At 32.4% G+C, this 13,550-nt stretch overlaps 1 protein-coding gene and 1 pseudogene across 1 annotated transcript; both read left to right on the forward strand.

The window, feature by feature from the left end:
- Positions 1 to 72: 72 nt before the first annotated feature.
- On the forward strand, positions 73 to 2,068 carry LOC126633149 (patatin-like protein 2; annotated as a pseudogene).
- Positions 2,069 to 8,802: 6,734 nt separating this feature from the next.
- Positions 8,803 to 12,932, forward strand: LOC126633148 (patatin-like protein 2). Its single transcript, XM_050303709.1, has 7 exons — positions 8,803 to 9,025; positions 10,120 to 10,301; positions 10,405 to 10,591; positions 11,702 to 11,863; positions 11,949 to 12,257; positions 12,424 to 12,599; positions 12,718 to 12,932. The coding sequence occupies exons 1-7, from the start codon at positions 8,900 to 8,902 to the stop codon at positions 12,812 to 12,814; spliced, it is 1,239 nt and encodes a 412-aa protein (XP_050159666.1). The 5' UTR covers positions 8,803 to 8,899; the 3' UTR covers positions 12,815 to 12,932.
- Positions 12,933 to 13,550: the final 618 nt, after the last annotated feature.

The raw sequence follows: 13,550 nt of genomic DNA on the forward strand, positions 1-13,550 counted from the left end.
TTTGCAAAATAATGTGTCTAAAGGGCATGTTACACATATGGGGATATAACTCCACCAAGTCATGTTGACTATATGCAGAAACTTGATGGTAAGGATGCAAGGCTCGCAGATTCTTTTGATGTGATTACAGGGACTAGCACAGGTGGCCTTGTGACTGCCATGCTTACCACTCCAGATGAAAATAATCGTCCCTTGTATGCTGCTAAAGATATTAAAGCTTTTTATCTTGAAAACTGCCCTCAAATTTTCCCCCAAGACAGGTATTATCAGATATATTAGCTCTTAAATTTTTTAAATAATGTTATGTAGTAACTATTAACTGAAAGCTAACCTATCCCTTTAACAACAGTTTTGTTGTTGCCAACCTCGCTAAGAACTTGAAAGATTTAGGAAGACCGAAATATGATGGGAAGTATTTACATTCCCTATTAAAGGAAAAGTAGGAGACGAACACTTGCGCCACACCTTGACTAACGTTGTAATCCCAACTTTTGATATAAAGCGGCTCCAACCTGTGATCTTCTCCAGCTATCAGGTTTGTTTATCTCTTAATTGGAACATTATAAATACATATACATGGGACAATAATTTCTTACTGAGCGTAATATTGTATTGCTAAACTTGAATCTCATGTATGAGAAAAGTTGAGGTTCTACCATAAAACTAATTGGTAATATAGGGAGTAGCCCAATCTCTTAGAAGCCCTTACAAGGTTTCTCTTTTCACCAATGTGAGACTCTTTAACTTTCACATCCTCACATTGTACCCTAAAAAATAAACCTGATCAATAGTTCAGCTTCACATTCTGACAAGTGACAATATAAGCATCTCGGATGCTGCCAAAACTTTCGTGTTTATGTGCTTTATATATTCGACTCTTTGCAATGGTTCTTGATTTTGTCTATGTATTTATGTCATGATTTAGATGAGAAAGAACAATAGGCTAGATGCTTTGCTATCGGATATATGTATAGGACCTTCAGCAGCCCCGTACTACCTTCCAGCATATCAATTTAAATCGACTAATTCAACTAGTGAAACAAGAGAATTCAATCTCACTGATGGTGGCGTGGCTGCTAATAACCTGGTATTGATCTGAAAACTTAATTTTCACTATGAATAATATAAAGGTTCGTTAATTTGAGTGTATATTAATATTTTTATTTTTTTTTATTTTTTATTTTTGTTCTTTTATTTTAGGCTTTGGTTGCTATTAGCGAAGTGACAAAACAAATTCACAAGGGCAACCCTGAGTTCGTTCCTTTGAGTGTAAATGACGAGTTGTATGAGCGGTTCCTGGTTATATCACTGGGTACCGGTACAACATCTGAGGAGAAGTACGACGCCAAAGAAGCATCTGAGTGGGGTGCTTTGGGATGGTTGATTGGATCTCATTTTTCGGCTCCTCTGGTAGATATATTCACTCAAGCAAGTGGTGACATGGTTGATTTCCAGCTTGCTGCTGTTTTTCAAGCTCGAGTCTCCTGACAGTTATCTTTGAATTCAGGTACATATATGTGTGTGTGAGTAATCTTTTTACAAACCTTCAACATTTTGATTCGATAAAGTGAAGGAAAATATTACTATACCAAATAATCATTTTCGCATAGCGAATTAACATAGCTAGCAAGATATGTAGAAATATTAATACGTGAAAGTGAAAAATGGATGCAGGATGACACACTAACTGGAACACTGGCTTTTGTGGATATTGCTTCTTTGGAAAACTTGAATGGTCTCGTAATAGTTGGGGAGAAATTGTTAAAGAAATCAGTTCCAATAGTTGACTTTGATACTGCAAAAGCAAAGCTTGTTCATCCTGAAACTACAAATCAAGAGGCTCTCATAAGGTATTTAAATATAGTATACATACATCACGAAATTCACAATTAATTTAAGTTTGTAGCATTTTATATGTATATTAAATTTCCCAAACTATTTCTTCTTTCAAAAATTGATTTCCATCTGCAGGGTAGCCGGAGTTCTTTCAAGGGAGAGGGCTGAAAGGAACAAAGTTCATGAACTGAAATCATCATCACCAAATAGAAAGGATGCAGCATCCAACTGATCTAATTTATATTCCATGACAAAATACAATACCGACCGTATAAACACTTCTACACGCACGTATCGGATTATGAACAATATTTGGCTACTCAAAGAAGAGTAGGAATTCCTACTCAAAATTCTTAGTGTTTTAATCGCAAAGTTTTGTGCGTATGATCAAAACCGTTCATATTATGAATCACACTGTAAAGATCATCTCTACAAAAAATAAATTAAAACTAAGGTCGTTTAGTCAATCTATTGTAGCAAATACATGGACGGTTCGTAATGATTTTACCAATACCGTTCATTTATTTTTAAATAGTTTGATGATCAAACGACCTTAGTTTTAATTAATTTTTTGCAGAGACGATCTTTATAGGTTGATTGATAATATAAACGGTACTGATTATAAACACAAAATTCTATAAATTGACAACGAATAATTTTGAAAAATTTTGAGTAAGAGTTCTTACTCATTTTTGAGTAGCCAAGTATTGTTCTAGGATTATATGCTACTGAATTTCATTCAGTTATTTATTTGTTTATGTAAAATAAAGAAGCTATCATAACGCCATGACGAACTGGTAACTAAACTATTATCTATGTCTTGTAATTCGGTACTGAAGTTATTTTCTCTCAATAAATAGTAAATACCAATCAACATGTTGGTTGTCATATGAGTTTTGTTCCCGTCATTGTTTATTTATGGGATAATCGGTGTAGAGCACATTTCTTGCTCTAACCAACTTGATTAAGTCAAAATTCCTTTATTATTTACTCAAGAGCATGTATATATATACTATGCATGAAGAATTGATACGGCAAGTAGAAGATTGGATATTCGAGTTATCAATTATGATATGCCCAAAAACTCTAAGGTAAGACTCACTGTTTTTGACCTAGTGGCTTGCTGTTATCAATTTACATCAAAGTTAGCCATTTATCTAGTTTTTGGGTCTTAATATATTACAAATTCAACATCATCAGAAGCACCAACAAATTTCAATTTTTTTTTCACTTCTTTTTGTTCCATTTTCTTCAATCCAATCAACTTTCTTGGGAACTAAAACAAAAGGAGAGAAAGAGAGAGTTCCCAACCTGTCTCAACTTCGTCTTTGGAAAGTAGGCCCTGGGAACGGATAAAGTGCCCAACCAAGATACTCTAGCTAGTCAAAGGAGATGGATTCGGTTCGTAAGTTAAGAGCTAGTCAAAACAAAATGTTAACTTAGAAATTGATGAAGACTTTAATAATAAAATTAGGAGAAATTAGGTTCACATCCTTTTTTTTGCTACTCCATTGATTAAAATCTTATTCATTTTCAATTTTTGATCAAGGTCCTTGGTATTAATAACATCATTAATTATTTGATTAATAAAATATTTTTATTTTTAAATATATTCCTTTAGTGTTAAAAATGTTACAATTAGTATATTTATATTTATGGCTAAATTTTTTATCATATATTTTTATTTTTAGTTGGTACCTAGTTTTAATTTGTACCAATTTTTTTTTCATTTTTAATTTGTTCCCATATATTAGTTTCTTTTTGTGCCCATATTTTTTAAAGTTTTATTTGTGTTTGTACCCATGTGTTGTATATTTAATCAATGATAGAAAATTTACATATGGTATATTTATGTTTTATGCCTAAACTTTGTATCATATATTTATATTTTTAGTTTGTACCCACTTTTAAGTTGCAACATTTTTTTAAATTTGTAGTATTTTTTTTTAGTTTTATTTTGTACCCATGTATTAATTTCTTTTAGCGTCTATATTTTTTAAAAATTCATTTGTACTCATAATTTTTTAATCTTTTATTTGTACCCTAATTTATTTATAATGTACTCATTCTTCTTTATTAATGTACCGTTTTATTATATGTGAAATGTACCCATTTTTTTAACACTATGGATACATTCTTTTGCCATTTATTATTTCTTATTTTTACATAGTTTTTATCCATTTATTCAATCAAAATGTTTGAATTTTTTTATTGTAACCGTTTTCAATAGTATTATAATGAGGGATTTTAAATTTATAGGATTATAAATCTTATAAAATATCAAACAATTAATGTCAAAAATATAAAAATATAAATATTAATTGTAATATAATGAGGTGTACAAAGTCAAGGGACTTTGATCAAACTTTGAATACCATTAAGGTTTTAGTCAAAGAATGTTAGGGATTAGGGATCGCATCCAAAGTATCCCTAAAATTAAGTATAAACTTTTCCACTCATAACCGTTGCATTTGCAACCTCTTCGTTTAAAATTTCACCAAAGACTTGAATGCTACCTGAAAAATAGTAAAAAGAAATAGAATAAATAAGTGAATATAAATCATACCAAAGGAACTCAATCAAATTATCATTTTTATCCAATAGTACAAACTAAACAAAGTACTACACTACTACTACAACAGACTCACAGAGTACTAGGCTATGCCCCAGTGTTATTCTACCACTACTACAACAACTACTACAACATACTCATAGATTATTTGGATTTTCAAAAGAGATTATTTGGATTGCAGTATCAATGTAAGTTTGTAACATCTCAATAACCTTTGCAAAAGCAGAAACTTGCTGAGTACCCCATGTGACTTGGAGGTCCGGGACATGCATACAAAGAAACCCAAGTCACTTTGCAATCCCAACCAAATCATACAGAGAGAGAGCAAAATTAACAAATCCCCAACACCATAATTAAAACTCTTTCATAGGAAAATGAATTGGAATAGTCTGGATTAATATTAGTCTAAATTTTTTAAAATACTTGGTGCCTCAGATTTGATAATTCATTGGGCGCCATTACTTACAGCTCTAGATTTGGGAAGGAATGCATTCCAGCATACCTATCAAAACTTGTTTCACTCAATAAAAAATATTAGGTAACCCAAATGTTGTTCAAGTGCATATATAAGTTTATAACTTACAAAAAAAAAAAAAAAACATTATAGCAAGAAAAAAAAGTGCTGATACATTTCCTACAATACACTTAAAGGTGGGATATTAACACTTATTTAAGTTATTAAATCACTTAACCTGTATATATTTGTCACTGCACTTGGAAATATAGATGGTGATCTAACGAATAGCATGATCAACCTACAAAGGACATAAATGGATTCACAAAAGTTATTTGCTGCCCAAGCTATTTGGATCTTTGGACCATTTTTCCATATTAGTGGACCTAACCGTACACAAAGAGACCATTCCTAAAAAAACAGTGAAACCCAAAATACTCAATTCCTCATATGAGCTAATAAAAGTGTTGTGATGCTGCATATGACTGATGCTACATATGACTGATGTTGCATATGGAGTCTACTGCCAAGGTCATCCCTAGGGTAAATCTCTAGGTTAAGGCTCATTGTAATCTTTAGAGTAAGGGTATATAAATCACATTTCCCTTGATTTAAGGGAGGAGACTGATTTGGGGTAATGTCTTAGGTAGGCAACACACCTTCTTCTTTCTTGTCGACTGCTTGCTGTAGCCATCCTTCCCATCTCTTTTCCCTCTCTCTTCTCATATCTACCCGGACTCACTCTTGTACAAACATACATGAAATATACATTGAAATTTTAAACCAAAAAATCTACAAAAAGGGTTAGAAGTCAAGCAACCAAGTACCAACCTGTAATCGAAAATTAATATAAAAAAATGAATTAACCAAACATTCAGAAAGATCCAAATGTAGAAGCCCAAAAACACAAAAAAGGCAAAAAATATTGAATTGTATTACAAACTATGGATTAGATAGTAATCCCAAAAACCAAATATAACCAATAAGCACAAGTTCCATCATTAGTAAAAACCAATCGATTCATTGATTTTCATATGAGTGATACAAGTATTGGTATACATAAGCAACATGAGGAGATAAGCCTTCAGGATGTGTAGGATTACAATGCAGAGCAACTAAAAGATAAACATTACAATTGAGAGCATTAATATCCTAATATCCAATAAACAATAGCTTATGTTTTTAATTTTTAAAACTACTCAAGTACAGAGCACTCACTGTTCTGGATTCAAAGAGAACCTCACACAATAAAATCGCTTCTCCATAAAACATAAATAATAGCTCTTGGAATTGACTATAGAGTATAAAGTGGTAGCTTAAACAATTATGTATGGTTCAATTTCAAAGCATCTACGAAGCCTAAAATTAGTAAACCTTCTTTTCTTATTAACTTGTATAAGCAACAAGCCAAAAAGATTTTACCTTTAAAAAGCAAGAAAAACAGAAGCATCCCAGAAAAATAATTTTATCCTACAAATTCACAGCAAAAAGAAAAATACTGAAAAATAAAAAGCAAATAGAAAACTGATTAAAAATCCTCCATATGTAATAATAAATCAAGTTAAAGAATCCCCAATCACAGAAATAAAGCCAGGCACACATACATATAGATTTAGAAAAATCAAACCCAAATTGGAGGTTGCGGAGTGCGAATGTGCAGGTGGAAGGGCTGCTGGAGAAAAGTACATGTAAATTCAAAACCAAATTTATATAAAAATAAAATAAAAATTTGAAAAAAAAAACTTCAACCTTACAACATTGGGAGAAAAACGGCGGTCTCGTATGTCTGGGAGAGGAAGATTTAGGTGTCGACTTGAGTTTTGGCGGAATGGATCTCCTGGGTTCTTGAATTTTTGGTGGTGGACAGCAAGCGACGTGGAGATAAGGCCATGGACCGCAACAAAGCGATGGAGAGAGGGGTTTGTTGTTTGGGTAAATAAATCTGGGTATCCTGTTGGGTCATGCTGGTGTGAAAGAAACGAGCAATCTGAAAGGCAGAGAGAAAGAAAGGGGAAAGTGAAGTGGAATGGTCTAGAATTTCACTTGTTTGATATTTCATTCTGGCGCTATAATTTCCCGAGCATTTTTTGTTAGGTCAGAGTGGGAAAGTTCAGGCGCAAAGCTAGAAACTATTATTTACGACGTATCATTCGTGCCATAAAAGGTAGGGACCCAAATATATAAAAAAAAATTCACTTTACGACATAACATAATGCCTTAAAAGAGAAGGAAAGTGCGTCGTGTAAATTGTCAAATACAACACACAACGGTTACGCAGTAAATATTTTTATTTAACGACTTGCACAAAAGTGATGCTATGAATGCTAGATTATGTGCAAGAGTATTACAACATGAACTTTACGAATGTCGTGAATAATATCATTTAAGGCATGCTAGTACCGTACGCCGTATATTTCAAGTCGTAAGAGACCCAAATTGTTCTAGTGATCACCAATATTTTTGTGCCACTTTTTGATCCTACAATTTAATCTTAACAAAACGTATAACATGTGACTTATGCGCGTAACATGTTTCTACAATTTAATCCCAACAAAATGCATAACATGCAACTTCCCGATTGATCCAATGCATTCAAATGCCGTGTTTGACTAACGTTAATTTCCGACGAAAGTAGGAAAAAAATAACCTAGACCTAGTATTAATTGGTCTTCAGCTAGCTTTAAATTCCAAATGAATTTAGGATAACATAAAGTATGAATAGAATGAAAAACGATCGAAACGATGTTAAAAACGATGCTAATTAACCTGTACATTTAAAACGATCGAAACAAATAGAAAGAAAAATATGAAAAGCATTTGGGGAATATAAAAAAATTGGTAAGGTCCACCTAATATCCAGAGTCAATTTTCAGAATTACCAGATTTGGATTATCGAGATAGAGGTAGTATTTGGATTCCGGAGAAAACACTCATTCGGGATCAAACTTTTCTACCTATAATACCCCTGTATCTTCCACCTTCAGCAGCACACCCTCCCCTTCCATTTATCTCTGCCGACTCCTTACACTTTGACTACCACCACAACACAACCCTTACACCATCACGACAACACCAGCAAGACCACAAAAATCTCTTCGACTCATTCACCGAGTCGCCGACTCAATCTCGTTCGTTAGCAAGGACCTTAATTAACCAGATCAAACATATTTTCTCACCAAATCAAAAACTAATGGAGATACAGAAGGAATTTACAGGAGAGTCTGTGTTGTGGTGGCGCCTGAAGGAGGGGAGGCTATGGGTGTGGACATCACTTTGCCTTCTCTTTGTTCTTGCTGGCCCTTCTTTTTTGGTCTTTTAATACATTTGGGACAAAAGAAAAAAAAAAAAAAAGACGAACAGTGGGTTTTGTTCTCACAAAGTTCTAAAATAATTTTTACTAAAAAAATAGATTATTTGGAACAAGTGCATTTTAGTAATCACATTAGTTTTCATTCTAATTCATGTGAATTAGTAAATAACGTACATAGATCAATATCGTTCATATTCCGATTTTAGAAAATTTTAGTAAACAAGATTAATAGGAATCTAATTCTGACTCTACCACATTTCAACTTTTCCTCAACTCAATTTCTCTTATTTAATTACACATTAGTATACGAGTCAGCGGAGCACGGCGCATGTATTCGGATATGCACAAAAATATTTCCTCGTTGGATATGGTTCATGAATTTTCCACGTGTGCATACGAAATTTTCTATGTGCAGTGCTACTTTGAAAATTATTTGCACGTGAGATCATATTTGTGGCTGCTTTGTGAGACCACATTCTCTATGTGCAGTGCTACTTACGTAGCAAATAATATAGATATAGGCTGTACATACACAAGTTTGGAGTCAAAATTGGACTGGAAAATTTCTCTATATAAAGGCCCACAACTCCAGTTTTATAATATACCTGCATTTCTCCTGATCAACAGCCTTCCTTTTAGATTCTAAAAACCTCTACTTATTCTAAGTTTTACTTCCTGGCTAAATATTAAGTCTTGTGCATCACCTTGATCTCCTTCAATACCATTCATGGCAAAATCATCCCTTCACTCTCCCACTAATGGAAGCCTCATCACTGTTCTTAGCATTGATGGAGGTGGAATAAGAGGGATTATACCTGGAACTATACTCAGTTTTCTGGAGTCTGAGCTTCAGGTAAAATGATCAATGCATGAGAACTTCATATATGTCTATTAGGCTCATTATCTTCATTTCTAGATGTTTATTCATAAATGACGTCCTTAAAGAAAATAGAGGTTCCACCATTCGGTAATAATGGAGGCGCTTAACTTTTTATAAGCTCTTGCAAGGTTGGGCAAACACCCGATTTTAGACATTTATTCACTGATTTGATTACAATATTTACATGGATTTAATACAATCATCATCTCGACGGTTAGATGATGATTGTATTAAATACATATATTCACATGAATTATATTTGATTGTCAGATGATGATTGTATCAAATACATGTAAATATGGTCGTCAATCCCTTTATTGACATTCTCACATGCCTACTCACACGTATAGAGAATTTTTTGGCATAACACGTAGACAATTTCAAATGTGGCCCTTGGGATTTACATGCGGTAAACTGATTTTTGATACAACAAAGGAAGTTGAGGTTCCATCATATAAATCAATTGGTAATTAATATGGAAGTGGCTCTAACTCCTTATCAGCCTTTTTAAGGTTCGGTAAACTTCTGATGTGAGACATTTCTTCACATCTTCACTATGATGTTGCATTCATCCCGAGATAGTTGAGCCTACTATATATACACATCATATGTACTTTGTGTACATGTTATTTCTGATAGAAAATATACCAAAATTATACACTAATTCTACATCATTATATATGTGAATAAAGTTAACTAACAAACTTGGTGATCAGGCATCGATATGATATCAAAACTCATTTGACTCTAAATTAGGGATGATAGTTAAAAATAATGGTTTTGTAGCTTCATTCAAACCTACAATATAGTGTCACATCGAGCTACCATGTCTGCTTCCAGTGTAATATACCAGCTGCAACTCTCAAAGGGAAAAAAAATTGTGTTATTACTTAGAGAAGTTTTGTTTATGGTCCTAATATTGTGTTACTGATAGGATTCCCCATATCGTAACACGTGATGGACGGCGAGTTTAGAACTTCGGAGTGTAGTATCAAGAAATATATACATGTGTGTTTTAATTCTGGTAGAGTGATATAATAACAGTCAGTCATGTTGACTATATGCAGAAACTGGATGGTAAGGATGCAAGGCTGGCAGATTATTTTGATGTGATTACAGGGACTAGCACAGGTGGCCTTGTGACTGCCATGCTTACCACCCCAGATGAAAATAATCGTCCCTTGTATGCTGCTAAAGATATTACAGCTTTTTATCTTGAAAATTGCCCTAAAATATTTCCCCAAGACAGGTATTATCCGATATATTAGCTCTTAATTAGTTTGTTAAATAATGTTATATGGTAACAATTAACTGAAAAATAACCTAGCTACTTAATTTCCCTTCAACAACAGTTCTATTGTTGCCAACCTTGCCATGAACTTGAAAGTTTTGGGTAAACCAAAATATGATGGGAAGTATTTACATTCCCTATTAAAGGAAAAGTTAGGAGACAAGCACTTGCGCCACACCTTGACTAATGTTGTAATCCCAACTTTTGATATAAAGCGGCTCCAACCGGTTATCTTCTCCAGCTATCAGGTTTGTTTATCTCTTAATCGGAACATTATATATATATAGGGACACTTTAGATGCGGTCCCTAACTATCAATATTATTTGATTGAAACTTTGTTTGTTTTTAGTTTTTGATCGAAATCCCTAACATTAGTGTACTAATGTAAGGTACTATAGCTTTTAAATTAAAAATTAAAAATTGAAATTTGTATTTGTTTATATTAATGAAATTTTAAATAAAACTCATAATTTGTGGGATAAAAAAAAATAAAATATAAATTATACTCTCTATTATATTGTTTGTGTGTGTGTATATATATATATACACATTCATCAAAATTAACAAACAAATATTATTGCACCAAAATAGGGATACATTCTTCAAAACCACAGAAAAAAAGATATTAGGCTTAATAACATTAGTAAATTTCTTCTATTAAACTTGATATTGATACATTCTCAAATCAAAGAAAAAGAACGTACCCATATAAGTTTAAAAATGGATTAAAAAATCTAAAAGAATTTTATATTGAAAAATTGGGTACATTTTATATTAAAAAAGGGTACATTTTACATATAACAAATTGGTATATTTAAGAATGGGTACATTTAAGATTAAAAAATTGAAAAATACATGAATGGATACATTTAAGATTAAAAATTGAGAATTTTTTTTTTATAAAAAAACTAATGAGTACAAACTTATTCTATTTTTTTTTTATTTTGGAAATGTTTGAATTGAAAATTAATTAGGATAGATGTGTGAGTATTAAAACCCTAAATCAATTACAAATTTTTATTTTAAAAAATTATGTAATAAACATGTAAATTCATTATGCTAGGGACTTCAATTAAAATAAAATTAATAAGGTCTCACTTAATGAACATTAGTAACTAGGGATTAGATACAAATTTTTCTATATATATATATATGGGACAATATTTTCTTACTGAGTGTATGCTATTGTGTTGCTAAACTGTGAATCTCTTGTACCCTCAAAATCCAACCTGATCAGATTATCATTTTGACAATATAAACATTCAGATACTGTCAAAATTTTGGTGTATTGTTCTTATATATTCTTCTCTTTGCAATGGTTCTTGATTTTGCATATGTATTTCTGTCATGATTTTAGTTGAAAAAGAACAATAACCTAGATGCTTTGCTGTCGGATATATGTATCGGAACTTCAGCAGCCCCGTACTACCTTCCAGCACATCAATTTAAATCGACTAATTCAACTGGTGAAACAAGAGAACTCAATCTCATTGATGGTGGCGTGGCTGCTAATAACCCAGTATTGATCCGAAAACTTAATTTTCACTATGAATACATATACATATATATATGTTCGTTATTATTTTTTTGTTCTTATGTTTTAGGCTTTGGTTGCTATGAGCGAAGTGACAAAACAAATCCACAAGCGCAACCCTGACTTCGTTCCTTTCGGTGCAAATTGCAAGTTGTATGAGCGGTTCCTAGTTATATCACTGGGTACCGGAACTACATCTGAGGAGAAGTACGATGCCAAAGAAGCATCTGAGTGGGGTGCTTTAGGATGGTTGATTGGACCTGATTTTGCAGCTCCTCTGCTAGATATATTCACTCAAGCAAGTAGTGACATGGTTGATTTCCACCTTGCTACCGTTTTTCAAGCTCTTGAGTCTCCCGACAATTATCTTCGAATTCAGGTATATATATGTATGTGTGAGTAAAATTTTTTTATGAACCATTAACATTTTGATTCAATAAAGTGAAGAAAAATATTACTAGATCAAATGATCATTTTCGCTTAGCGAATTAACCTAGCTAATAAGATAAGTAGAAATAATGCGTGAAAGTGAAATATGAATGCAGGATGACACACTGAGTGGAACTCTGGCTTCTGTGGATATTGCTACTTCAGAAAACTTGAATGATCTCATAAAAGTTGGGGAGAAATTGTTAAAGAAACCAGTTTCAAGAGTTGACTTTGGCACTGGAAAAGGAAAGCCTGTTCATCCTGATATTACAAATCAAGAGGCTCTCATAAGGTATCTGAATATTGTATACATACATCACCAAATCCATAATTAATTCAAGTTTGTAGCATTTTTATGTGTATAAAATTTCACTGTATTTCTTCTTTCAAAAATTGATTTCCATGTGCAGGGTAGCCGGAGTTCTCTCAAGGGAGAGGGCTGAAAGAAGCAAAGTTCTTAAACTGAAATCACCATCACCAAATGGAAAGGACGCAGCATCCAACTGATCTTATACATATACTCCATGATAAATACAATACTGACCGTATATACACTTCTATACGTATATGGCTATACACTATTGAATTTTGTTCGGTTATTTTTTTTATGTAAAATAAAAAGGCTATCATAAAGCCATGGTGAAATGGTAGCTGAACAATTATTTGTCTTGTAATTCAGTACTGAAATTATATTATCTCAATAAATACCAATTAGCATGTTGGTTCAGATATGAGCATGGTCTAAAATATCAATGATATCGGAAATATCAGTAGTCCAAAAACACAGAAATTTCGATGGAAATATCGGGATATTATCAATATCGAAAAAAATTGAATAAAAACCACGAAAATTGTAAGAAAAACTTGGAAATTTTTATTGAAACTTTGCAGGATGTTTATTTAGTCAATTATCTATTAGTTTATCACAAAAAATTAGAAGGAAATGCATTGCATGATGGATTTAACTGATTTAAGTTGATTATATAGCGAGCTGGCAAACATTGTGAGTGTAGAAAATATGTAGTAATTAATGAAAAAAGTTTAAACACACCATAATCATTTATATATAATGAATTAGTACAATATTTGATTCTTTATATATTGCATGGTAAGATACATGAGTGAGTTAGTACCACATAGAGTTCCTATGAGGTTCAAAAATTTCACTATCTTCATCATCTCTATGTGTAGAGTAAGTGTATTTTAGAATATTTTCACAAAAACGTAAGTGATATATATGGTG

Source organism: Malus sylvestris, chromosome 8 (assembly GCF_916048215.2).
Source record: "Malus sylvestris chromosome 8, drMalSylv7.2, whole genome shotgun sequence".
Lineage (NCBI taxonomy): Eukaryota > Viridiplantae > Streptophyta > Magnoliopsida > Rosales > Rosaceae > Malus > Malus sylvestris.